Source organism: Rhinichthys klamathensis, unplaced genomic scaffold (assembly GCF_029890125.1).
Source record: "Rhinichthys klamathensis goyatoka isolate OS25496 unplaced genomic scaffold, OSU_Roscu_1.1 h1tg000035l_1, whole genome shotgun sequence".
NCBI lineage: Eukaryota > Metazoa > Chordata > Actinopteri > Cypriniformes > Leuciscidae > Rhinichthys > Rhinichthys klamathensis.
The window spans coordinates 3,224,315-3,252,066 of NW_026606583.1; the positions used below are offsets into that span (position 1 = coordinate 3,224,315).

Below are 27,752 nucleotides of genomic sequence, written 5' to 3' on the forward strand. Positions count from 1 at the left end.
CGACTGGCTGTAATGAATCGCACCAGTAGGGGTCGCTGTAGCGAGTGGCGACTCGCGTTCAACAGCAGTATTTCATTCCTCATCCTCTCACTGACTGACTCACACACGCGCTGATGCTCAATGATGGCGGATAGTGCGAGTGAGAGCGACACGGACGGGGCCACCCCTCATTGCTCCTCATCCTCGTCCTCCTCCATTCTCATCTCTTCCTTCCGTCTAGAGGAGTTGTCGAACCGCCTGGCATCTTTACAGCAAGAGAATAAAGTGTTGAAGATCGAGCTCGAGACATTTAAACTGAAGTGTAAAGCTCTGCAGGAGGAGAATAGAGACTTGCGCAAAGCCAGTGTCACCATAGTGAGTCATTCACAGCTGTCTTTCTTTACTATTAATACTTATTTACCTGAATGAATATGGAAGCAAACACTAACCATAACTAGTTCAAACATTTAGTGTATTATTGAACTCATTTACAGTTGCTGTTACGCTACATTTACGCCTCACTAAAGCTAATGTGCTAATGATTAGCTTTTATTGTCCCCTGTTTTCCGTTATGCCTTGTTCATTTAAAAAAATAATTTACTAAACAAACACCCTTTAGTCCCCTTTTATTGACTCCGCTGAAGTTGTGGTTAGAGTATACGAAACTGACAGTTAACGCTAAACGTCAATCTTGGTTAAGCTAAGCAGTAGAATTTTAAGTTATTTCGGGACAGTAACGTTAATTAACGTTACTCAGGGAATGTCAGCCTAATTTTGATAGCTCAATTGGTTTAATCGAATGTCTAGTAACAGTTAATAGTTTACAGAAGTAGTATAAAATATACGGTTCATTGAAACTTGGTCTTATTTTTAAGTGACACTACAATAAAGTGCAGTAGAATGATCCAATAGTAGCACGATCGTTAAAACTCCCATAATAAATTAAAATAACACACGATATTGTTAAATAAATGTGGTTAGTGATGATGCTGTGAGCAGGTAATGCGTCATCTGCCCTCTTAGCAGCTTGTTGATAATTTGACCATCAATATATAACGTTAATTTAAACCTGTAAAGCATGACTAAAGCTTTTTTTTTAATGGAACAATTTATTGAAACTTTAGACAAATTATTAAACGATCTTAAAGGTCTTCATATGTGTTTTACGTTTGATATTGGTTGTAGTAGTACTCCTGAAAAAGGAAAGTAATAATGAAAGAAGAGAAGAACCAGATGCGGGCTTCTTCATCAGAACTTCACCAATGAATGAAGCGCATCTCGAACGTTCTCTCTTTAAGTGTGCGCGCCGACGCGAGCACGTAAATACGTAGGCGTGACTAATCACACACGCAATTATTATTACTTAAACAACTGAAAACTCAACTCACATACAAAACTCACATTTCTCAGTATATCATCACAGTATTATATTTGATACATCAGGCTTTGTGGCTCTCTAGTATGATAATGTGGAACTCGTACTCGAAGAGGAAAAAACACCTCCATTTTATTCAAAGGCCCAAACTGAGCAAAAATATGCAATTTGTTGTGTGCAGATGTTATTTATATGGTCCAAAATATGAAATTCTGATAGCTTGCACTGTAAATCAATGAGATCTTTATAATAGTTTAGCAGACTGATATCAGTTGTCAATTCTCTCTCTATATCTCTCCTAATAAAATGTCGTAATAAGATTAGGTTATGCTTTAATTTTATGATCATAGCTCTGTAGTTTTATTTCTGTGGGGCAAAACATATAATACAATGCAATATGATGATGATTGAGACATGTACAAAAAACATTCCTCAAAAGCCAGATTCACATTTTAACATAATGTTTCTATAAAAAGAATGGATGAAAGGATGGATGGGAGTTTTGTAGTGGATGGAGTTGCTTCAGTAAATGTTCATCTTCAAATTTAACCAACAACAATATTAAAGTTATTCTTGCGTTTGAATTTAAAAATTTGACTGCAAAAACCCCCACAAATTTTAGAATTATCCTTAAAGGCTTTTTAAGTATAAACTATCAATCAGACGACAGAGGGCATGTAGTAGATTGTGTGCAGGAGGTTTATTATCAGTGAAGTTTTCATCATGTTAATAGTTTAGAGGCCTTAGAAATGTGCGTATCAAATATGATACTGTAGGCATAGGGTTAAACAAATCTAGCATGTAGTACACTGAGTACGTAATGTAAATCATCACATATTAATGATGGATTGATTAACCTGTGAGGATGAAATATTAATGATAGTACAGTACAATCTGTCATCAGTTTGTTTTGGTTGCTTGTTAATATTTGATAATCATCTGACAGTTGTTCTTGTGTGTTGTGAGAATATGTTTATGTGTACACTTAAAACTGAGAAAGCGGTTGGTCTCAGATTGGGCGGGTTTCTCAGGTTTATTTCATCCTTATTTTTATCTACGTAGACTCCTTCATCATTCACTTCCCATTCTCTCAGGATTACGGTCTGCAGATGTCTACATAGTTACACCTATATGTAGAAATAAATATCTTTTCTGTTAGAGTTAGACTTTCAGTTCCTTATATGTAACTCACATGGGTTTTGGGGCACATTGCGAAGATGAACTTGACTTGTCTCTATAAATTATAACCAAACCATGTCCTGAAATGCCTTTGATTTATCTTCATTCATGATGTTATCTGCTGTCCAAAGCCCACCTTTTACTGCCTCCTTTCTCTAAATCCTTGCAGCCACATTTAGAAACAAACTTGCTTTTAGGTCTTTCGTGCTGCATTCATTAGTGAGAGAAGGCCACTTTCTTAAATTCCTTGTAAAAAATGATTCAATGGTTGTGATCTACCTAAAAAAAAGTGTTGCCTTGTGATTTTCTGACTCTCATCTCAAGTGTCACACATTTAAGCATTTTTCTTCATAACATACAAAGAAATGATATGACTCCTAACAGCTTGCGCCAGCACAAACCCTCTTTTGGCATAAAAAAAAATGACTGTTGCACAAAATTAGTTATGAAAAGCCATGAATACAATTTTTTTTACATATGCATTTGTAGGTGTTTCCCTTTCAGATGCAAAAATTATTGGAGGAGAGTATACTATAGGTTTAGGGTTAGTCGCATGCAAGTATGCATACTTATAGCTAGTACTACAGTAACTACATGTAACGTGTAACAAGGACACTAAAAAAATGTTTGCCATGAGAACGTTATAGAATGTTGTAAATATTTTTACTAGTCATATTTTGAAAGACATATTTTCATGTAATTTTTATTTGTCAACATTCTTAAAACATGATTTGAGATTTGCGGTAGTTAATTTACTGGTATTTACTAGGGATGCACCAATATGAACATTTTGGCCGATACCGATAATTCTTTACATTTGAAAGCCGATAACCGATATATTGGCCGATAAATCTAAATTAAAATTTTTTATATACTTTGATAGCCTGTATAACAAAAGGCTCACCATTAAAAGCCTTGTCTCAAACACTTTTAACATAAATCAAACCTATACAATACAGTATAGCCTAGTTTGAACCAGTGTAAGATTCCTTAACTTTTCAAATTAATTTTACACATTAGTCAATGCACTGTGAACTAACATGAACGCACATATTTTATTAACTAACAATAACAAAAGCTATTGCTCTCTGTTAGTTAATGCATTAACAAATGAGACCTTATTGTAAAGTGTTATCAAAAAATCTATTGCCTAACAAAAAATAAAATACATAAATAATGCAAACAAGTCATTGGATAACATTGGGCTGCATATAAAGAAACAAAATGGATGTCCCATGGATCAATAAAATGGAATCGCCTCCGCACGGACAATAAGAAAAAAAATATTTTAAATTAAACCATATTGTTGATGAAAATAATATGAGAACAAAATAATGTTAGTTATTAATTATAACGCAATGTTTAAAAAAAAAAAAAAAAAAAATTTTTTTTAATATTACATTGATAGTAAACATCTTTAATAGCTTAGTTACTGTTTCAAATGACATTGCTGTGTGAGCTGCGCGCGCTGAAGCTGAAGAGAAGGTTGATTGCTAGAAGGTTAATCAACTCAACGGTTGCTGAAGAATGCAAACCCAAAGAATTTACAAATGTATTACAATAGTGAATACAATTATAATTGTATGACAGTCCCAATCATAGCTTTTAATGTTTTGCATTGTTGTTTAATCTGCGCGCGCTGAAGCTGAAGAGAACGAGCACCGGGAAACTGAAGAACATTTCTAGCAGGTTGTTTAAATCTACGAAATGCATCATATGTGAGATTAATCAGATATTTATATTACATCAACTTTATATTACAACTTATCTGCGCAAAATGACGTGAATGCACAATCGAACTTGTGCTGGTCATAATGTGTGGCTAATCCCTGTTCTGGACGCGCTATTCTCACAACAACGCGCTGAAACGGCAACTAAACAGAGAATTCACAACGTTTTATTACAATAGTGTTCTCATTATAATGGCATGTATATGACAGTCCCAATTATAGTTATAAATGTGCATTGCTGTCTGAGCTGCGCAACGCTAAAATGATCAAAGATGATCACAGCAAAGATGATCACCGGTACAATAAAGCGCTACTGCATCGTTCATTAACTCAACCAAACACATCCTATATTAGATTAATCACATATATATACACAAAATAAACATATTACAACTTACAATGGCGCAGAATGCTCAAGAGAACTTGACTGTGCTTGTCATGAAGGCTAAACTCCATAGACGCGCTCTTTCCGCCACAACGCGCTCGTCGCGCTGAAACACTGGCAAACAACAATTCACAACATTCTTTTGCGTGTTTTTATTATAATGTTATGAAGCCAATGTGACAGATTTGTGCTGCACATGTTGCACTGAACTGTATCTTCCTTTTCGAAGCGAATCCAATCATTCAGAGCCATCATGGCGAACAGCGGCATCTCTCAACTGAAGTAAATAATCTATCTATCGGCCCAATTTTCTTATCGGACCGATAACGATAACATCAAAAAAGATCATTTATCAGCCGAAATCGATATGTGGTCGATAAATCGTGCATCCCTAGTATTTACCCTATTATTTAACGCCCAAAACAGCATATCTTAACCCTTTTGGCACTTAACATGCTGTGATAGAAGAGAGAGTGTTAGAAGAGAGAATGTTCTCCACTCCTGTTCATTTATTTGGAATACCAGAGGAAGAGGTTTTCTGAACATAGCCACGTTATTTTTAATTTGGCGCGTCTGTGTTGTTCATAGATTACCCGCACCTGATTATCATCGGCTCTGCTTGTTTGCGACCCTATGCTAATTTGTGCTGCTCTTGGTAGATTGTCGTTGTGGAAATGGACTGCTGCATCTGTGTTCTTTAATTTGTGCATTCAGTAGATCAGCCGCAGAACTTTACACTCCCATTTGCACTTTTATGGGATTGCGCCCAGATCCAATATACTGTTACAGAATGTGTTTTCTTTTTAATCTATTTACGTTCCAAAACTGACTGTTTACCTGAATACTCTCCAGGACTGACATTTTGACATAGGCCTAATTGTGTGTGTATTTGACCGTTAAAGTGCTATACGAAAAAGAACTCAATTGAGTACTCTCGAGCTGTTTGAGAGGTGGCTTTATGTGCACACAACTTATAGATCAGTCGATTTCAGTATCGATATGTATCGAAATGTCAAAAAGTTTGATGAAAACAACTATTATGAGTTACTGTTACTATGCAACATTTTCTGATTTTATTGTTTTATTCTGTTATGGTATGATATGTTGTTTTATTTTTAATCTTGATGTGAAGCACTTTGGATACCTGAGGGTTGTTGTAAAGCGCTATACAAATAAATGTTGATTGATTGATTGACTGGTGTATTTTCAGTTGCTGTAGACTAACATTCTTGCGCTTCCTAAACCATCTTTTTTTTTAGCAAGCGAGAGCAGAACAAGAAGAAGAGTTCATCAGTAACACCCTGTTCAAGAAGATTCAGGCCCTGCAGAAAGAGAAAGAAACACTAGCAGTCAACTATGAGAAGGAAGAGGAGTTCCTCACCAATGAGCTTTCTCGAAAACTCATGCAAGTAAGTGTTCGGCTGTCGTTCGATATGAGTCTGGGATTTGCTTGCTGTGGTCAGCACTGAAGAAATGGCTGCTAACATAGATTAGATTTGATGCATTTACCAGAGCATTGAATGTTTCTCAAGAGCACATATTGCATCGCAAATTTAGTGCACATAATAAGTCGAATAAGATGGTTTCCACCATCGTGTGCAGATCTCGATGGTAAGTCTTCTTCAGTGTTGTTCGAAAACTGCTTTATCAGCAGCACCCTTGACCAAGCCTTCTGGGATCATTTAAACCAGGGGGGGGGGGGACCTTTTTCCTATCAAGGGCCATTTACAATTTTTTAACATTCTTTAAGGGCCATTGTAATGAGGTTCAGTGTTTGGAAGGAAGAAGAGAGGGTCGGCATGACTGGGACTCGTACGTTTTTTTCAGAGGTGTAGTGGTAAAAAAAGAGGTGGGTAAACTATAAATTCTGGTGGACCACGACGTGGTCACCCGGTAAGGTGGGCCACTGCCTACCGGTGTATGTGTATCCTGATGACATTGCTATAGGCAGGGCTCGACATTAAGCCTTTCATACGCTTGTCCTTCGGACAAGTAATCTGTCATTCACTTGTCCGAGTAAAAAAGTTTCTCGTCCGGATTTTTTTTTTTTTTTTTTTGTTAATTTATTCTGAAACAATATTCTCATCAGTGTTCAATTAGCTTTGATTTAAATCGGCATATTGTAATATTTGCACATTTAAAGGGCATCCCCTCCCCCAATATTATTAAATGTATGCTTCATCTTTCATTTTAAATTCCTAAATTTGATCAATAAATTAAATTATTTCGAATAATAAGACACTATAGGGCTGATCAAATTAAATCATTTACACTGAAAAATTACAATTGCATAAAATAATGTTATGAAATTGATTTAAATTTACAAATAAGAAACGTTGGAAAGAATGATCTACTTTTAAACATAACACAAACCGCCAGTAGGTGGCGGCAGGCGACCGTCTTAATGAGTGATTCATTGATTCATTCAAACGATTTGTTCAAACGGCTGATTCATTCAAGATTGAGACAGATGTTTATGAATGGGTCGTTGAATCTTTGACTCAATCATTCGTTCAAAATGCTGAATCATTCAGTAATGGAAACAGGTTGAGTGTTCCTGTGAGATGCGCGGTGGTTCTGCTGTGATTTTTGTTTGGAACTATTTTCGCTGCTGAAACAGAACAAAAACAGCCAATATTGCATCTAAAATGTAAGTGACTTAATTTTAACTGTTTATTGAACTGTTGTAGGAAATCAATGTCACATTTTCAATCGTGATGGTGTTCAGGAAAAATAATTGAGGTTGCTTAACATATGTTAAAAATATAAAAACTCCACATTTAGATATTTTATAGGCAGTATGTTGCCTGAGTGTGTGTGTGCGCTCATTTGCGTAGATTTCTCCTCGAGAGGCTGCGCGAGCGTTAACAGTGCAACCACCGTCAGTAATAGTCAACAACACTGACAGTAATGCAGCGCAATATGAAGAGTTCGTCTTAGGTTTAACAACCTATGAAACTAATAATTAACAATATGAAACTAAAACGACATAAGCTTAATTTATAGCTATTTAGAGGTGGATAAAAGCACAAAAACAGTCACATAATATAATACTCTTTCCACAGCTTGGGCTCAACTCTTTCAGCACAGACTCATTCCTCTTTTAGTCGGCCACTCATTCCACTTGCTGTCGGCGAATCTACCTTTCTTTTTTTTTGACAGTCGCCATGATGCATATCAGCGATGACCACCGCTAACGTTACATGTCTGTTGCGTTCATTCTGACTGTGACCCGGACACAGTCGGAAGCGAAGCGACCACCCGGAAACGTCGACTCTCTTATGTTATTTTATAATATATTATGTTATTTTATAATATTGTATATTATCTATTATATTAAATGTAACGTGGTTGGTTTGTTCAGGGAAGAAGGAGGCGGGAACCGGCAAACGTTTAAACCACTTTAATACATTAATACGCAAATGACAAAACGAAAGTAAAAGCAGTAGCTCCTCGTGGACGACGACCACACACACATAAAGTAAAGTCCATGCCTGGTCCTCCGCTGTCTTCGTTCCGATCCTTTTACGCGCCCCGAAGCTGATCAGTGAGAAACTTGAAACCGGTGCGGCGCGCGCGCCCCTGAAGCTCATCCGTGAGAAACTTGAAACCGGTGCGCAGGTGACTCATTAACACTCGCGCTACTGGCCTCGCCCTGCTTGCCACTTTGCCTATTTTGTGTTTTCTGTCACAGGAAAAGTAATTGCTGAGATTTTAGGTTCTGAAGTAATTTTTTTTTTTTTTTTTGGGAGGATTTGACTCGCGGGCCGCATCAAACTGTTTTGCGGGCCGGTTACGGCCCGGGGGCCGGACGTTCCCCACCCCTGATTTAAACCGTGAGGATAGATTGCTGTTTCCGAGCTCACCTAACTAGTAAACAACTTCCTCAAAAGGCCCTTTCCAGTTCCACCACACTCTTGAGTTTCATCTGCATTAGAGGTAGTGATTCATGCCCTCTTGGGGAACCGTTTCAGCAGTGCTGTTTTTTAAGGAACTTCTTATGGCTTAAAGAGTCACAGGAATTCTGTTTGTCCTCAATTTCCTGTGGAACATGTGAGAAAGAGGCAGAAATAGAGTTGGGAAGAGAGAGCTGCAGAGAAGCATATTGTCACCTGTGACTCTGCATATTTTCTCATTTTATCAATGTTGAAAACAGTTGTGCTGCTTCATATTATTTTGAGGAAACTGACACAATTTTTAAAGATTGATGAATTGAGAGCAGCATTTATGTGAAATAGAAATCTTTTGTAATGTTATGTCTTTACTGTCACTTTTGATCAATTTAATGCATCCTTTCTGAACAAAATAATTTCCTTAAAATACCCAAATGATACAATGACTATTTGCATTTAAAAAACATAAATGAGTTACCAAAATATAATTAAAACCCGGAAGTAGAAAGAAAATAAGAACCATTAAAGTCCCTTTTATTCCCGTCCCTTTCAATAATAATACAGAGAAATATGAGGCTTGAGCAGCTTTTGTCTGTCACACACTATTTTCATAGTTTTATCAGTTTAAAGTCTATTTTCTCCATGTCTTGCTCAGTTACAACATGAGAAAGCTGAACTGGAGCAGCACTTGGAACAGGAACAAGAGTTTCAAGTGAACAAACTGATGAAGAAGATCAAGAAGCTGGAGAACGACACAATCTCCAAACAGCTCACCTTAGAACAGGTAATCACTGAATTTTGCTTAGTGGTCCCAAAATAGTCTTTTCCAATTTTTGCATGTATTTGGAACTTCTGTGTTCTTTTAGCTCAGACGTGAGAAGATCGACTTGGAAAACACTTTAGAGCAAGAACAAGAAGCTCTTGTGAATCGGCTATGGAAACGCATGGACAAACTGGAAGCAGAAAAAAGGTCAGTGCTATTCTGTTGCCAGTAACACTGCCACGGCTCACCTCAGAAATATAAACACTACCTTGTAACTGAGAACATGGTGAAGCCACTTTGAATATTTAAAGTGCCCTACATGTATTTGCTGAACACCTGCTTTTGTGTTAAATATGTTTATTGTCTATTTACAGTTGTATCTGTACATTTTCTGTCCTGAATTTTAGTGGTTAGATTAAATGAAAGAGAATGAAAGGTCTGTTTGTTCCACCCCTGCAGGATTCTTCAGGAGAAGCTTGACCAGCCTGTTTCTGCTCCTCCATCCCCGAGAGACATCTCTATGGAGATCGACTCACCTGAGAATATGATGCAACACATCACATTGCTCAAGAGTGAGGTGGAGCGTCTGAAGAAGAACCTCCGCACTTCAGAACTACAGCGTAAGTTCCAGCACTGCATTAGATCTACCGACAACATGAAATAAAAATGTAGCCTTTTTTAGGGCTGTAGTCAACCAAAGAAATCCTTAGTCGACCAAAGTCTTGTCATGCGCAACGATTAGTCGACAAAAAAAAAAAAAAAAAGACGCGATGTTTTGATTGAACATTTTTTAACAATTGTCATAGAGCATTTATAAAACAACAACGAAAAAACATCAAAAATACATAAAACTCTAATAATAATAATACAATTCTTTAAAAATTAAGTGATTTTTTTAACTGCAAAAAGTGAGGAGCACTGTCCTAGGTCTATAGTGACAGTCACAATCGCGCACCTGACCACACCACACGCTACAAAAAAATATAACTGCTATCTGCCACATAATGAAACATCCTAACAAAAGCTCTCGTTTATACAGGCTGTATATTTTTCTTTACTTTCAAAGCTATGGGTTAACTTTTGTCCAGCCGATCTAGGCGTTTTAAAACAAACACACAAAAAAACCAGAGAGCCTAAAAAACAATCCTAATAATAATAGGCTGTATTGTAGGCCCGCATATAGGTTTATTTTTGTTTTGTTACATTATTTAGGCTATTTTCAAATACTTCAAGTGTACAAATAAAAACAAAAACATATCAAGAAAACACAATCTATTGAGTCAGCATGATAAAGCCGTTAAAGGGACTGCTCACGTCTTTTGCGCGCTCAAGTTCGATTTCAAATGTAGGCGCGCGGTGTGCGCGCTCATAATGGAAGCAACGCGGTCGTGCTGCGACACGCTCTTTTTTCCGAGTGCGTCCACGCCGCATCGAGATAAAACATATAGTGTATAAAAACCGAAACAAGTAGCGTTCTAACTGAATGAATACAGCTAAACTACCTATATCCCTTAGTGAGCACGAAGCAGCAGCGCAGCCAGCCACCGAGTGTTCTATGTGTGTGTGCTAAACTGTGGCGCTGTTACAAAATAGCCTAAATTAAAGCATTTAAAGTTGGGGATAAACCATAGGCTAATTATATTTAGAATACAGTAATATATAACTGCTTATAAAGGAATACAAATCAAGGAGTAAATCATTGAAAATTTCTTTCTATTGGTAAAAAAAAAAAAAAAAAATCATAACCGGTCGACCAATTAGAATGTCAGTCGACCAAGACGGCATCGACCGATTAGTCGACTAAACGACTAAAGTTGACAGCCCTAGCCTTTTTACTAAAAAAACGTGATTCATTCTCTAATGAATATTCTAAAGAAAATGTTTGTCTTTGTAATCTTTCAGCAAAATTTTAAGGGACACTATGTAACCTTTGTCCTTTAGCGGTTAAAAAAACCCCTGCATTTTACAGAAGAACATTGTTTTGGTTGTGCTTCGGCTCTGCATGACTGTATGGATGAAATTGGTTCTTTGTCATAACTAAAAAAATGAGATCGTACTGCTCATGAAACATTCACTACTAGGCTTAAGAGATATAACCAGTTTAGATGGAAAGGATCTAAAGCTGACTAGATGATGATTTTACTGTAGCTACACCCATTAATAGACACCGTACATCTTTATTCTCGTTTTATCACGAGCTGTGTCACGTTCACTTTTTGTCAGCACTCTCCTCTGTTCTCTGTTTTTGTTCAAACGGGTGATTCCCCGGAGGTTGGAGATTTAGCTGCTCCATGTCAACCTTTCTCGCTCGTTGTGACGACTAACCTTTGTCACTCCCACACCATACACACGTCAAAGTAGCCGGAACAATGTTTCTCTATTTACGGATATGACGAGACACGGGCACGGGCGAGTGACACATGAACTCAATTTTCCACTAAAACCTTCCCACTTGGTCTAAATATATATATATATATGAGGAGCTCTTTTCCAAAACGCGATAAACGCCATTTAAAAAAAAAATTAGTTTGTCATGTCATTTTGCTGTGTTCTGAACCTATTCACTGCTCCATCAATGTTTCATGCCAAATCGCTATATTTCCTTGTTTAAAATGTACTGCAAGATGCAGTTCTTTTCCAAACCGCGATAAGCGCCAAACCTATTTTTAGCCTAAACGCGATAAATCCTCTCTCGACAAATCAGAATTCAGTGAGCGTTCTACGCAATCCAACATCGGCGCGCTGAACAGAGGTTTGTTTATGTTCATTCATTCCTCAAAATGAGTGCTTTAAACGGTGATAACATGTTTGATGGCCTTGATGAGCCAGTGAGACCTACACCTGGGGTAGATGCTGCTGCCAAAGGTTTCCGTTTATAATTTCTGCCAAAAATGGCATTCGACAATCAAGGAGCAAAAGTCGAATATCGTTCGAAAATCGAAATTTTTATTTTATTTTTATTAATCAACTGTTTTCTGTGTGTCAGTGTCTGCAAAGATGAAATTGACGATCATCATCTCTGTAGTGAACGCGCCTAGAGAGAAATGCATGTAATGGATTACATAATCAGAGAGTATGCTATTTATTTTCGTTTTTAATTGTTTCGTTTAAAGACATTTCGAGCTTTCTATATAGATATATTTCTCATACGCTGAATTTCGGTTAATTTATGATGAGATGCGCACCAGTTCACGTGCAATGCAAGTGACCACGCGGGCGCCTCGATGTCATGATTATTTCTATAGTCTATTTCCTTCTTTTTTAATAAATCCTGGCAATTGGTTGATGAAAAAATTATTAAAATGAAGATACAATTTATACAAAACGAAATTCACTTTAAAGAAAGGCTTTCTACAAAACCAAACTTAATTAAGTGGCCAAAATCATCCATTTTTGGATTTTTCTTTTGTGGATTTATAGCGTTTTGAAAAAAAAAAAATTACTTTGAATTTATCATCAACAATATTGTTGTTTGATTTAATAATCATTGTTCAACATGTTCAGACTGAGGGGAAAAAACATTTTAACAGGCTAAATTGAATATTCACAAAATGTGTGGATCTAGGTAAAAAAAATCATTTTCCTGAAAACTATTGAAATGGATTTATCGCGTTTTGGAAAAGAGCTCCTCATATATATATATATATATATATATATATATATATATATATATATATATATATATATATATATATATATATATATATATATAAACACACACGCATATATATATATATATATATATATATATATATATATATATATATACACTCACCGGCCACTTTATTAGGTACACCTGTCCAACTGCTCGTTAACACTTAATTTCTAAGCAGCCAATCACATGGCGGCAACTCAGTGCATTTAGGCATGTAGACATGGTCAAGACAATCTCCTGCAGTTCAAACCGAGCATCAGTATGGGGAAGAAAGTTGATTTGAGTGACTTTGAACGTGGCATGATTGTTGGTGCCAGAAGGGCTGGTCTGAGTATTTCAGAAACTGCTAATCTACTGGGATTTTCACGCACAACCATCTCTAGGGTTTACAGAGAATGGTCCGAAAAAGAAAAAACATCCAGTGAGCGGCAGTTCTGTGGGCGGAAATGCCTTGTTGATGCCAGAGGTCAGAGGAGAATGGCCAGACTGGTTCGAGCTGATAGAAGGGCAACAGTGACTGAAATAACCACTCGTTACAACCGAGGTATGCAGCAAAGCATTTGTGAAGCCACAACACGCACAACCTTGAGGCGGATGGGCTACAACAGCAGAAGACTCCACCGGGTACCACTCATCTCCACTACAAATAGGAAAAAGAGGCTACAATTTGCAAGAGCTCACCAAAATTGAACAGTTGAAGACTGGAAAAATGTTGCCTGGTCTGATGAGTCTCGATTTCTGTTGAGACATTCAGATGTTAGAGTCAGAATTTGGCGTAAACAGAATGAGAACATGGAACCATCATGCCTTGTTACCACTGTGCAGGCTGGTGGTGGTGGTGTAATGGTGTGGGGGATGTTTTCCTGGCACACTTTAGGCCCCTTAGTGCCAATTGGGCATCGTTTAAATGCCACGGCCTACCTGAGCATTGTTTCTGACCATGTCCATCCCTTTATGGCCACCATGTACCCATCCTCTGATGGCTACTTCCACCATGTCACAAAGCTCTAATCATTTCAAATTGGTTTCTTAAACATGACAATGAGTTCACTGTACTAAAATGGCCTCCACAGTCACCAGATCTCAACCCAATAGAGCATCTTTGGGATGTGGTGGAACGGGAGATTCGCATCATGGATGTGCAGCCGACAAATTTGCGGCAACTGTGTGATGCCATCATGTCAATATGGACCAAACTCCCTGAGGAACGCTTCCAGCACCTTGTTGAATCTATGCCACGAAGAATTGAGGCAGTTCTGAAGGCAAAAGGGGGTCCAACCCGTTACTAGCATGGGGTACCTAATAAAGTGGCCGGTGAGTGTATATATATTAGGGGTGTAATGGTTCACAAAATTCACGGTTCGATACGATACACTTGTGTCACGGTTCGGTTCGGTACGATTCGGTACGTTTCCGATACAGCAAAAAGAAAGAAATGCCAGAGAAATTTCCTTGATTTAATTTTTTTAATTATATTTTTATTAAAACTAACATCATAAAGTATGATATTTTTTAACTTTGAGCAATGATGGAGCTATACTTGACTTTTCTTAGGAGCTTATAAAACAAAACAGCTCCTTGGACAAAATGAAATGTAATATTGTAGTAGTTATAAACAAAGGTTTATTTTTGTTCAGATTAACATTTGAGGGCAGCAATTGTATTCATAATGTCAAAATAAAACCGACGTGATGTTACTTGAAAGCATTATAGCCTACTATTCCTGCCAAACTTCCATGGTTACAGTTAGTAGTGTTACTACAGTAAATCCATGGTGAATGTTGCTGATCTGTGGACACTGGATAGTTCATTCATGGCACAATGTTTCTTCCTGGTTTCCACGTCAGCGCTGTTTGATCCGTTAATAACGGAGAAATGCGAATGTTTCTCACTAGATCTCGCAGCGATGTTATTATTTCAGTGGCGAATTCAAATGCTTTCTTTACTGGATTTCGCTGTGTAGTAACAGTGCTGATGATTAAGATCGGCTCGCGCTGCATTGGTCCAAACTGATAAACGGTCCGTCAACCACACAATAATGAGTGGTTTCGTTCTGCTTACATTGCAATTGCCATTTGATGTTGGGCAATGTTGTGGTCACGCCAGCGTCTCTACATTATGAGCACGCTTGCCACGCGTGACGCGCCTACATTTGAAATAACGAAATTTTGGTCGGCAGGAAAAATGGTCCAATGAACCGTTCGGTTCAAAAATGCGTACCGAAAACCAAACCGAAAGTCGATACAAATACGTGTATCGTTACACCCCTAATAAATATATATATATATATATATATAATTATATATAACATTTAAGCTTAAGCTGGCTTGCCATAGTGAATCAGGCTAAGGGTGTATTCACACCTGCCTTGTTTGGTTCGATTGAATCGAACTCTAGTTCGTTTCCCCCCTTGGTGCGGACCTTTTGGGCAGGTGTGAATACAGCAATCGAACTCGGGTGCGGACCAAACAACCGAACCGAGACCCAGCTGAAGAGGTGGTCTCGGTACGGTTCCAAACGAACTCTGGTACGGTTCGTTTACGGTGTGAACATGAACCGACCCAACTGCAAGAAAGCACTGCGCCTTTGAGTTAAAAGGCTTCCGTAGTCGGAGTTGCGTTATGGAAAAGTGATCTGTTGTAGCCTACTACATTACATCTGTTGCGCGTCGTGTGTGCATTAGGGGTGGAACGGTACATGTATTCGTATTGAACCGAAACGTACGGGCGTCACTGTTCGGTGCACGAATTTACACGGAGAATACACGGTATAAAAATAAATAAAACTCGCGTGCAAATTAATTAATGTAATGCCGAACTACTGTTAGATATGCGGGTTCTTTAGGGACACATAATCTGTACCATCGGCTTAGCTCTGAACGCGCGTTCACTTCAAACGTTTGCTTTATGCGCGTCCTATTCGCTTTGGACTAGCGTCGAACTAGACGCGAATTTGACGCTCTATTCGCGTTTGGTGTGACCGCATAATGAACAGGCTGCAATGTCAAGATTGCAATGCTGGAGTGTGTGTGTGTGTGTGTGTGTGTGCGCAGAGGCGCGGCCGTGATCGAACTGTGTGTGTGTGTGTGTGAAAGAGAGAGAGGCGCGGGCGCGATCGCGATCGAACAGTGGAAACATAAAAAAACATACTCCGTCATTTTGTTCATACAGATCATTAAACCTGCAAAGTGTTTACTTATATTTGTGTACACTCGCAATAAAACACAACATTGTGCTTTTGTCACACTGTAAACTCTTGTCAAACTGTAACCCACAACTGTCATCATTGGAATGGAATGAATGGATGAGTGTGTGCATCAGGACATTCACATACAGAGCGTTCTCTTTAGTCTAATCGCGCATAGATGCAAAAAAAAGCATTTGCAGTTCATATAATGTAACGATAGTTACAATACAAGGATGATGCTGCGTTAATTTACGTTAAGCCTTTTTTGCACTTCCTGATTTCCCTACTTGAGAATCCTTGTCCAATGAATGGACGACCTTAGCACACGTGTGGTTTTGTTTACAAATTTTGGTTCACTTGCAAAAAGAGCAGTGTGAAAGCGAACCGTAAAAAAAAAAAAAAAAGGTATTTGGTCCGGACCAAAGCAAGTGAACTATCGGACTTTCCTGGTGTGAATACACCCTAAGACAAAACACATCTTGGAAGAAAGATTCATTATGTATTGACTATTGAACTTTTTTTTACTTTAAACTTTGAAAAAAAAAAGTTTCATTGTGTACCTTTTATATCTTGTGCTGTCTCAGAAACATTGTTTATTTTTCACCTTTTCATTAAAAGTCAGGTTTTTATTTTTTATTAAGAGATTAATACTTTTATTCAGCAAGGAGGCATTAAATTGATCAAAAGTAACGTTAAGACATTTATAATGTTACAAAAGATTTTAGGTCAAATAAATGCTGTTCATTCTATTCATCAAAGAATCCTGAAAATATTTTTGTGTAAACCATGATACTTTTCTTAGCAGCACAACTGATGATGATAAATGTTTCTTGAGCACCAAATCGGCATATTAGATTGGTTTATGTGATACTGACAACTACTGGAGTAATGGCTGCTGAAAATGGCTTTGGTGAGCATAAGACTTCTTTCAACAAGCAATTAAAAATCTAATCAACCGCAAACTTTTAAACGGGGGTGAGTATGTAATAAAGTACTTAAAAAAGCAAAGAATGTGTCCATTGGGATATGGTGAACTTGACCTACACATCCCAATTAAAAAGCCTCCTCAAATCCTGTTTTCACCATTGTAACCACGTGATTTTGTTTTTTTCATGCCATTACTTTTCATGACAACTAGATGGCAGTATGTGCATTCACAACAAGGACACATTACTCTGCTGAAATACTCTATCACCCTGTCCTCAAGGGCACGCTTGATGAGGACTTGTGGTCTCATGGCTCTTGTGCATGTTTGTGAAGTCTGAGAGCAAAGGCCCCCCCTTTTTATTTTTATGGTTCATAAAATCCTAGTCTTTAACCTAGCAGTCCATCACCTGTAGTCCTGTAAGGGTGTCACAAGTTATGTTGATACGTTATCACAAAACATTTTCGTACTTTCAGAAAAATTAGATAACGCTACCTTCATCTGTGTATAAGATTAATAAATGTCAGACTGTTGTAAAGTAAGAACGAATGCTCTGGCCTGATACAGTCAGCAAGTAACAGTTCCATCAACTGGTCTAAAACTCTCACATGGTCACATGCTTTTTGTCATGTTGACCTCATTTGATTTTCTCATGGTTGTTTATGTGAACCAATGCACTGTTACTGTATGACTTTTCCATAAAGATAAGCTCAGCTCATTGCTGTGTGTGTTTACAGATACAGAGAAAAGGGCTCAGTACATAGAAGAAGAGCGCCACATGCGGGAGGAGAACGTCCGCCTGCAGAGGAAGCTCCAGAGGGAGGTGGAACGCAGGGAGGCGCTGTGCCGGCAGCTCTCTGAGAGTGAGTCCAGCCTGGAGATGGACGATGAGAGGTACAAGCAGCCCAAAGTATCACAAGTAACACTAGGGGTGTGTGATTTTTAATGATGTGGAAGCTGACATTATTAATTTGGAAGTATGGCTGTGACGGTGTTAGTTTTTTTTTTTTTTTTACCACTGCAGTGGTAACGGATATATATTTACAGTATCTCACAAAAGTGAGTACACCCCTCACATTTCGGCAACCATTTTAGTATATCTTCTCAGAGGACATAACTATAGAAATGAAACTTGGATATATTTTAGAGTAGTCAATGTGCTGCTTGTATAGCAGTATATATTTACTGTCCTCTTTAAATAACTCAACATACGGCCATTATTGTCAAAATAGCTGGCAACAAAAGTACACCCTAAGTGAACATGTCAAAACTGTGCCCAAAGTGTCTATTTTGTGTGAGCACCATTGTCATCTAGCACTGCCTTAATCCTCCTGGGCATGGAGTTCACCAGAGCTGCACAGGTTGTTGCTGGGACCCTCTTCCACTCCTCCATAATGACATCACGGAGCTGCTGGATGTTAGACACATGGCGCTTCTCCACCTTCTGCTTGAGGACGCCCGACAGGTGCTCAACACGGTTCAGGTCTGGAGAAATACTTGGCCACTCCATCACCTTCACCTTCAGCTTCCTCAGCAAGGCAGTTGTCATCTTGGCAGTGTGTTTGGGGTCGTTATCATGCCGTTCGGCCCAGTTTCTGAAGGGAGGGCATCATGTTCTGCTTCAATATGTCACAGTACATGTTGGAATCCATGTTTCCCTCAATGAAGCGCAGCTCCCCAGTACCAGCAGCACTCATGCAGCCCCAGACCATGATGCTACCACCACCATGCTTGACTGTAGGCAAGACACAGTTTTCTTGGTACTCCTCACCAGGGAGTCGCCACACATGCTGGACACTATCTGAGCCAAACAAGTTTATCTTAGTCTCATCAGACCACAGGACATGGTTTCAGTAATTCATGCTCTTGGACAGGTTGTCTTCAGCAAACTGTTTGCAGGCTTTCTTGTGGTGCCATGTTGAACATCCAGTGGTCAGTATGAGAGAATTGTACTCAACACCAAATTTTAACTGCTCTAATACAAGATGCACAAATTTGTATGGTCCTGTCAAGCAGACAGAAACATGAACATGATGAATGGGACATGTGGCTTTGCATTGTTAAACGACTTACTGCTGTTATTACTTAGGGTGTACCCACATATGTTGCCAGCTATTCTGACAATAATGGCTGTAAGTTGAGTTATTTTCAGAGGACAGATATATAAATATATACTGCTATACAAGCAGCACACTGACTACTCTAAAATATATCCAAGTTTCATTTCTATAGTTTTGTCCCTTGAGAAGATATACTAAAATAGTTGCTGAAAAGTGAGGGGTGTACTCACTTTTGTGAGATACTGTATGTATGTATGTATATATTTATTCACTGAAAACATGCATAAATCCCGGGACACACCAAGCCGACGATCGGCCATCGGGCCGTTTTTGAGCGTTGGCCGACGTAGTTTTTCCGGTGTGTTCCGCACCGTTGGCTCTTGTTGGATGCCGTCGGTTTTTTTGGGGGGTTGAATTGGCGTTGGGCCGCACTCGCGCTGTATAATGCCAGCAGTCTCTTCTCAGCGCTCTCGTACTGTGCAATGACAGCACACTCTTCTCAGCCGCTCCAGCAATGGACGGAACCCAGAAAAATTACGGGGTGGATTTTTGCTGATAACGATAGTTCCACCAATCAATTATCGGCACGATATATCGGCAAAACTGATGAATCGGTCGACCTCTAGATTGCAATCAAGGGAACAGGAGTTGTACAGTAAGCACGTTTGAGTCCGTTATGTTGATGCGCAAACGTGGTCCTGTTCAGTATTGCTACTTGACTTGTCTAAAAGCTCTTTGCTGTTGCACTGTGCACTGTACACATACTATACACTGAATTCTAAAAAGTTTTTTTCTGTAATGTGTTTTTTTTTTTTTTATTGGTGCTTTGGTGTGCATAAATGTATGAATTATATTGACTCCTTATATCATTTGGTGTCCTTTTGGAATCTCCATGTGTCCTTTTCTGGAAAGGTCCTTTTCTATATTTACCTTGACAAAAGTTTGCAGAAAATAGTTTTGTGAGAATCACGAATTTCTTGATTTCAAAGTTATACATGAATTTTCAACAATACCCGTTCTTGTCTTAGTTCAACTTTGAACTTTTGACCCACTTCAAATGTCGATTACTGTATATATATATATATATATATATATATTAGACCTAAAATAAATGCATTTAGAAACGTGTTTATTTTAGCACTAAACAACACACTACTGCCTGTAAAATATTAAAATGAATATCATTAAACGGGGCCTAAAACTAACTTTTTACCACACCTGCCGATGGCCCGGCAATACATATTTTTTACTGGCCATTTTTTACATTTTGCAAAAACAGGCAGTAATGACATCTCGATTTTGGATACCAGTTGAAATTTACAATTCTCTATTCCAACTTCGATACGACAGCCTTTACTACTAATTACTAGCCTTACTATTTTAAATTCAAAACATCATTAAAGAAAAGTAAACAGTCAGTAATAAAATAAGAACAAATAATCGTTAGTAAAAGGGCAATTAAATACAATACAACAAAGGTGAAATAAACAATGCTTTTCAGGTAGGTCTGACAGTCTATTTCAGGGACAGAAATTTAATAAAGCAAATGTAATATAACACTGCATAGTCTTCACTGTATAAATTAAACATCCTTATTGATTAATCCTTTATAAAGTTACGAAAGTTATTCAGTCAAGAGCAGTGAATGATTTTTTTTTTGTCCTGTGTTGTTGCTGATTAACATTAAATACAGACAGCAGCAGGAATATTAGGCTGCGGTCACTTTAAGACCGAATGCACGGATCTAATATACCGGTACTGAAAATGTACACAGTTCACTAGTTTACTTTCTCAACTGTTAACATTCACTTAAGACATAACCGATGAGGTACTCGCTATTTTTTTTATAATTTTGTGTAAATTTGTCCATTACATTGCAAGAAGACATGAAAGAGAGCTCAGTTTAGTTTTTTGTTTTTTCGCAAGATGTGTGCGGCCGTACACACAACTTTCCGCAGTGCGCGAGTAACATAATGAGCTCCCTTTCGATTCTTCTTGTCAAAGCTTAAACTTCCATTATCATGAACCGCTGGCACATTATCTGTCCCCAGTGTTGTTCACGCTCATGCATTGTTAGAATTCATAAAAATGTTACAACTGGCGAGTGACACCGTTTCATATACCCGCCAATGCTGATTTTTAGTCCCTGTTAGTAAATAATGGTAATATAAGAAAGTTAAATATTAAGTAAAATAAACAACAATGTAAAACTTGCTTGAAGAGCAAATTTGATCTTCCACTGGTGCAAGATATTTAGGCTATATTTGAATTAAAAGGGTATTTTTTTAATATAGGTATTTTGTTCTTTATAGAATGTTTGTATAGGGCAGAGTGTTGTATGTGGAATGGTTGTTAATGTTTGTATGATGTATGTTTTTGTGGGTTGACATTGCAGCCGTTCTCTCATCCAAGACAAATTTCTCCTATGGGAGACAATAAACAGTACCGTGACCTTGATTTGATGTTGCACTGCCAGAGACATGAGTGAAGATTTGGGAATAGAAACAAGAGATTCCATGTCCTGTGGATATTATTGTTCAATTCGTGGAAGATCAGGAGATCAGATCTCAAAACAGAATACAAAGCCGACAAATGGCTTAAATTTATGGACACCTCTCTCATTTGGCACGAATCCAAATGTTTCCATGGTTGCGATGTAACATTTGATTGCTACCCTATTATTTGTTTTGTAAACAAAGCTTTGTGCTTCACTCATGTCATAATATTTACGCAAAACAGCATTCACATACAATGTGTTTTGTCGTACCACCACTGCGGTGCGGCGCTGTCAAGATGAGTTAGCCCTAGTTGGGAGTCAGCTGTCAACGACAGGCCTAAATCAACCAAGGTACTTGCACAAAAACTCACGTAATCAACAAAATCCAAGAAAATATTGAGATATACTTTTTTTTGCCAATATCGCACACCCTTATGTAACACCTACTGCTTCACTTAGATGCTCTATTTTACCAGTTAATTTCACTGATGAATATTTTAACCACCACCTATTGTTCTGCAGGTACTTCAATGAGATGTCCGCTCAAGGCCTACGTCCCCGTACCGTATCCAGCCCCATTCCCTACAGCCCGTCCCCGTCTTCCAGCAGACCCATTTCACCAGGTACAGCATATTTACTTGAAATAGTACTACATACAGCTTTCCTGACTCACCTGATCATTGGAATCTAATATAGAAAAAAATAAATATATATATATAGTAGTCAGTGTCTTCAGGAGCAGGTCTGTTCAACATTCCTTGGCAGAACAGAATGTTCAGATTAATGCATATATTCGCAAGCAAATAGATCTGAAAGATTGCTCTTTTACCACAAAGTGAACTGCCAATTATGGGTGTTTCCATCACAAAGACTGTTCTAAACAATAGGCAGCTAAAATAATATGCCATATTTTGACTGAAATCAAAGCATGTAACCTTTGCATTGCATTGAGTTTAATGAAAATGTTCACAAAGATTGAAAGGCAAATTAATCTCAATATATTTTATTAAAGTCCCTGTAAAGTCAAAATTAAGTATGTGTTCTGAGTTTGTCACACCACAGAAAAATGTGTTATTAGCCACCCAGCCAAATTTGAACGATAAAAAAAGCCGGCAAGTACATCAAATAAGCTATCAAAATCTTGAAATAGTGAGCAGTATTCTCTGCTCTCAAACGCTGGGGGCGTGTCCGCTGGCTGCGCTGAAACCACGCCCACTCGCGGGAAAGCTGCCGACGCTGATATTAGGTGATACTGCTTTCGGGACGGGGAGATGAAGGCCGAGGCGGGAGATAGTCGGTTCGGCCCCATTCACCAGTAACAGCGGATTATCAGTGAATCCCAGTTGTCTCAGACGACAGTTTATAAAACTATCCCGTGTAAAATTATCACTACAGAGGCGGGTGTTGGCGGTAATCCTCAGCTCTCCATCAAGGTTGGCTCTTCACAAAATTAATCCACCTCTTCTTGATGTGATCGTTTTTCGGGAAAATGAAATAAGGACACCGATCTGTTTTGTACATGATCGCATCCAGGTAGTAGCCTACGCATTTCCGTGTCGAAGGCATAGCTAGCTAGAAAGCTGTAGGCTGTAGTAACTAATAGTACTGACAGTAACTCGCGATTGAGCGCCAAACTGATGTGAATGTGCTCTATTGTTAGGGGAGTGGCCAGCCTCAGGGGCTCCAGTGCGTCATCAAGTAGGGGCGTGTCCATGAGCTCAGGGGCTCCAGTGCGTCATCAAGTAGGGGCGTGTCCATGAGCTCAGGGGCTCTAGTGCGTCATCAAGTAGGGGCGTGTCCATGAGCTCAGGGGCTCCAGTGCGTCATCAAGTAGGGGCGTGTCCATGAGCTCAGGGGCTCCAGTGCGTCATCAAGTAGGGGCGTGTCCAGAAGCTCAGGGGCTCTAGTGCGTCATCAAGTAGGGGCGTGTCCATGAGCTCAGGGGCTCCAGTGCGTCATCAAGTAGGGGCGTGTCCATGAGCTCAGGGGCTCCAGTGCGTCATCAAGTAGGGGCGTGTCCAGAAGCTCAGGGGCTCCAGTGCGTCATCAAGTAGGGGCGTGTCCATGAGCTCAGGGGCTCCAGTGCGTCATCAAGTAGGGGCGTGTCCATGAGCTCAGGGGCTCCAGTGCGTCATCAAGTAGGGGCGTGTCCAGAAGCTCAGGGGCTCCAGTGCGTCATCAAGTAGGGGCGTGTCCATGAGCTCAGGGGCTCCAGTGCGTCATCAAGTAGGGGCGTGTCCATGAGCTCAGGGGCTCCAGTGCGTCATCAAGTAGGGGCGTGTCCATGAGCTCAGGGGCTCCAGTGCGTCATCAAGTAGGGGCGTGTCCATGAGCTCAGGGGCTCCAGTGCGTCATCAAGTAGGGGCGTGTCCATGAGCTCAGGGGCTCCAGTGCGTCATCAAGTAGGGGCGTGTCCAGAAGCTCAGGGGCTCCAGTGCGTCATCAAGTAGGGGCGTGTCCATGAGCTCAGGGGCTCCAGTGCGTCATCAAGTAGGGGCGTGTCCATGAGCTCAGGGGCTCTAGTGCGTCATCAAGTAGGGGCGTGTCCATGAGCTCAGGGGCTCCAGTGCGTCATCAAGTAGGGGCGTGTCCATGAGCTCAGGGGCTCCAGTGCGTCATCAAGTAGGGGCGTGTCCATGAGCTCAGGGGCTCCAGTGCGTCATCAAGTAGGGGCGTGTCCATGAGCTCAGGGGCTCCAGTGCGTCATCGAGCCCCGTTTTAGCCCCGCCCAAAAAGCCCGCAAAATAGCAATGGTGAAAAACTGTTTAACGGTCTAACTCAACAATTCAGTACTTCACAGTTCACAGTCTTTGTAATATGTTTTAGCAATACATTTCTAACATTTATAATGGGTTTAGATTTTTTTTTTTTTGAATTGCCTTTACAGGGACTTTAAAGGTTTAGCTACCTGGCTGCACTTTTCAACATAATACAAGTAAATGTGAATTGGGTCTGTAAAGCTCCAAAAAAAAAGTATGATAAAAGTGCTTTGTATACCTGTGATACATTTTTGGTCTGTTCCTTACTATGTTGGTGTTCATTTGCCTATTTGAGAATTAATGTTTTTTTATTGTTGTTTTTTATAGATCAAATCCTTTCAGTGAATTGGTTCATTAAAATTGCATTTATGTTGCTTTTGTGTTCTTTTTTTAATCCTGAACCCTTCAATCTCTATTCATTGTTATTGTGTGGAAAAGAGTGACCAGTTCATTAACTCCGTATAATAACACACTTCAGTGAATTTGCTAAAGCTTCACTGACTTTGTGTACCTCATTATGTTTGGTTTTGCAGGGTTGTCTTATGCGAGTCACACAGTGGGCTTCACCCCGCCAACTACTCTGACCAGAGCAGGCATGTCCTACTACAACACACCCGGCCTGCATGTCCACGTAGGAGCCTCGCACGGCATAGCAGTGAGTTCCTTCTGGCCTGCACCATCATGACTGTCTGAGTTTTTTCCCTTCCTAATAAGCCCAAAGTATACTTTGGTTTTTATGTATCCATACACGGTCAATTTCGGCATCAGCTAGAAATCCATCCTAAAATCTTAGACTTTTATTCCGTTTCCAAATGATTCGTTTAAGTGGTGTACACTAGATGTTGTTTGGGACATTTCATCCCCCCTTTCTGTTAAACATACCTTGTTAGACTGCTCTGTTTTTAATGCAATTGGGTAAAAATTTTACTTAGAAAGCTCTCTTAAGTACTTGTTTAAAGGGGTCATATGATGCTTTTTAATGTTTTCCTTTAGTGTGTAATGTATCTGTTTGTGCATGTATAAGATCTGCAGAGTTATAAAGCTCATGGTCTACTGCAAAGTTATAAAGCTCATGGTCTACTGCAAAGTTATGAAGCTCATGGTCTACTGCAAAGTTATAAAGCTCATAGTCTACTGCAAAGTTATAAAGCTCATGGTCTACTGCAAAGGGATTTATTCTATCTAACAGAGAACTCTGATCCAGACCTGCCTCGATCGAAGTCCAGATATTACTTCTGCAAAAATAACATTACAATCAACTTTTAACAACGCAGCTATTGCTGCTGACAGTGACATGGCCCTTAACCTACCTTTATAGTATATGCGTACTATCGTGCAGCCTGACTTATCCACATGTGTACCTTATCTTTCACTAAGGAAAGAACATTATTTAACACATTTGGCAGAATAATAAAAAAAAAACATTATTATGGGTAACCTTTAATTCTTATGTATTGGTACATATATAAGTACATGTACCAATTTCAATACGTATGTACTAGAGCTGCGCGATTAATCGTTAAAAGATTGTAATCTTGATTCAAATACCCACGCAATTGTATTCCTAAATGACAACGATATAGCTATTTCTATTAAACTTTTGACAAGTACGATCACAGCGGTACATTTAAATCTGCATTAGCTTCAAATAAAGATTGAATCAATTACATTGTTACACCAGTAGGGTGGCGACAAGTGCAAAGCAGTCATTTTATTGATTTATTCATGAGATTCGTTCAAACAGTCAAACAAGTGAAGTCTTTATGAGTGAGTCATTGAATCATTCATTCAATTTAAAATCTTTTTTTTTTTTTTTTAAATAGACTGCAGCAATTAACATTTTGTCAGAACCTCTAAAAAATTACATTATTTTATTTAGTTGTCTATTCAGAATTGTGGGACAATCGTGACAAAAAAAATTGTGATTCTCAGTTAAGAGCCGTGCAACTCTAGTTGAGAGTATTTTAAATTAGCAGTTTCCCTGTTTTACTAATATTCCTTGTTGAATGTGTTCCCCAGCCTGTATACATTTTTATTTTATTTTAAAAACTGCAGATACCCTGTAATGCACAATCACAGAAGAGTTTATTCAGTACAGTTTTCTGCAGACGGCTCCAAGCATTTAGCACAGTTTCAATATGGGCCTATAGTCTTTACTTTATCTTGTTGTAATGTGTTTATTATGTGCTAAAGGTCATTTGGATTACATTTCAAACATTGAACAAACATTCAGAAATGTTGGTAGCTCATCACAGCCAACTGTTAAAGGGATCATGACGGGTTTTTTTTGTTTTGTTTTTTTATGGTTTGGATGCTACCTTAGACCTTGCTCTACCCGCCCATATGGTATTAATGTTAATTGTGCAGGTCTTAAAAAGCCTTAAACCTTTGACTCAGCACTCCATTCACGTTTATTTATATACCACTTTATAAAAAAAGATTGCTTTAAAGCAAGCAGCTTTACAGTGTTAAACATGACAAACCGGTACAGTAGTCCAAAGGAGTTTACCAGCCTGAACATACCGTTTTGAACTCCAGAAACAAACTCTGAACAAAATCAGGACAAAATTAAGTTTGTTTGGTGACGTCACGCCAGTTCGTTCTATTTTGCTTGAAGAGGGTCTTAATGGTTCTAGATGGTGCTGGTGTGAATCTTCAGCTGTTCTAAACATCAGTTGTATCACATCCCATGGAAAGTTCTAGATTATTTACTGTCCTTTCTGCCCTCACAGAGACCCTCCCCAAGAAGAAGCAACAGTCCTGATAAATTCAAGCGGCCCACGCCTCCACCTTCCCCCAACACGCATGCTGGTGTGCAACCACCACCTCCCCCGCCACCCACCGGACACCCAACATCATCCCAGCAGTCCATGCAGCCATAGGTCAATGCGCCATCGGAGAGGACTCCAAACAGAGCTGCTTCACTGTAACATCCTTTATGCCAAAGGATTAAAAATCCTTATCTTCGTCTCGCACTGAAACCATTCATTTGTCTTGTGTTCATAGTTTTCTGTTTGGAAGAATGTGTCCACTTGAGACACGGGGTAAAGGCATTTCCAGCTCAGAGGGAATGAACACGTCTTTGGTGTATAGCACAGTTTTAGCAAGTACTTAGTGCTTTGACATCGGTGTGTGTCAAGCGATCTACGCCCATAGCAATCTCTTAGAAATTGCTTGTTCGTAGATGGTTTCATATATTTTTTTCATGTTTAGACACTTTAAAAGTGTCAGCCAGAGTAGACCATTAGGACGTTCCAGAAAGCCAAGGGTAGGTTCGGTACTTCAGATGGAATCATGGACAAAGCATCTAATGGCCTTTTATTGATAATACTCTGGCCCAAATATTACTCTTAAATTATCAGTTAA

The 27,752-nt window shown here is 39.0% G+C and overlaps 1 protein-coding gene across 1 annotated transcript; it reads left to right on the forward strand.

The window, feature by feature from the left end:
* Positions 1 to 90: 90 nt before the first annotated feature.
* On the forward strand, positions 91 to 27,752 carry ccdc6b (coiled-coil domain containing 6b). Its single transcript, XM_056245917.1, has 9 exons — positions 91 to 354; positions 5,908 to 6,057; positions 9,197 to 9,325; positions 9,408 to 9,511; positions 9,764 to 9,924; positions 17,808 to 17,964; positions 22,150 to 22,250; positions 24,920 to 25,041; positions 27,119 to 27,752. The coding sequence occupies exons 1-9, from the start codon at positions 121 to 123 to the stop codon at positions 27,266 to 27,268; spliced, it is 1,308 nt and encodes a 435-aa protein (XP_056101892.1). The 5' UTR covers positions 91 to 120; the 3' UTR covers positions 27,269 to 27,752.

Bases quoted from the DNA above. Each gene is read 5' to 3' on its own strand.
- ccdc6b (XM_056245917.1), top strand. From the start codon at position 121: ATGATGGCGGATAGTGCGAGTGAGAGCGACACGGACGGGGCCACCCCT. The intron at 9,512-9,763 runs GTCAGTGCTATT...CCACCCCTGCAG, and splicing joins AAACTGGAAGCAGAAAAAAG to GATTCTTCAGGAGAAGCTTG. The intron at 22,251-24,919 runs GTACAGCATATT...TTGGTTTTGCAG, and splicing joins CAGCAGACCCATTTCACCAG to GGTTGTCTTATGCGAGTCAC.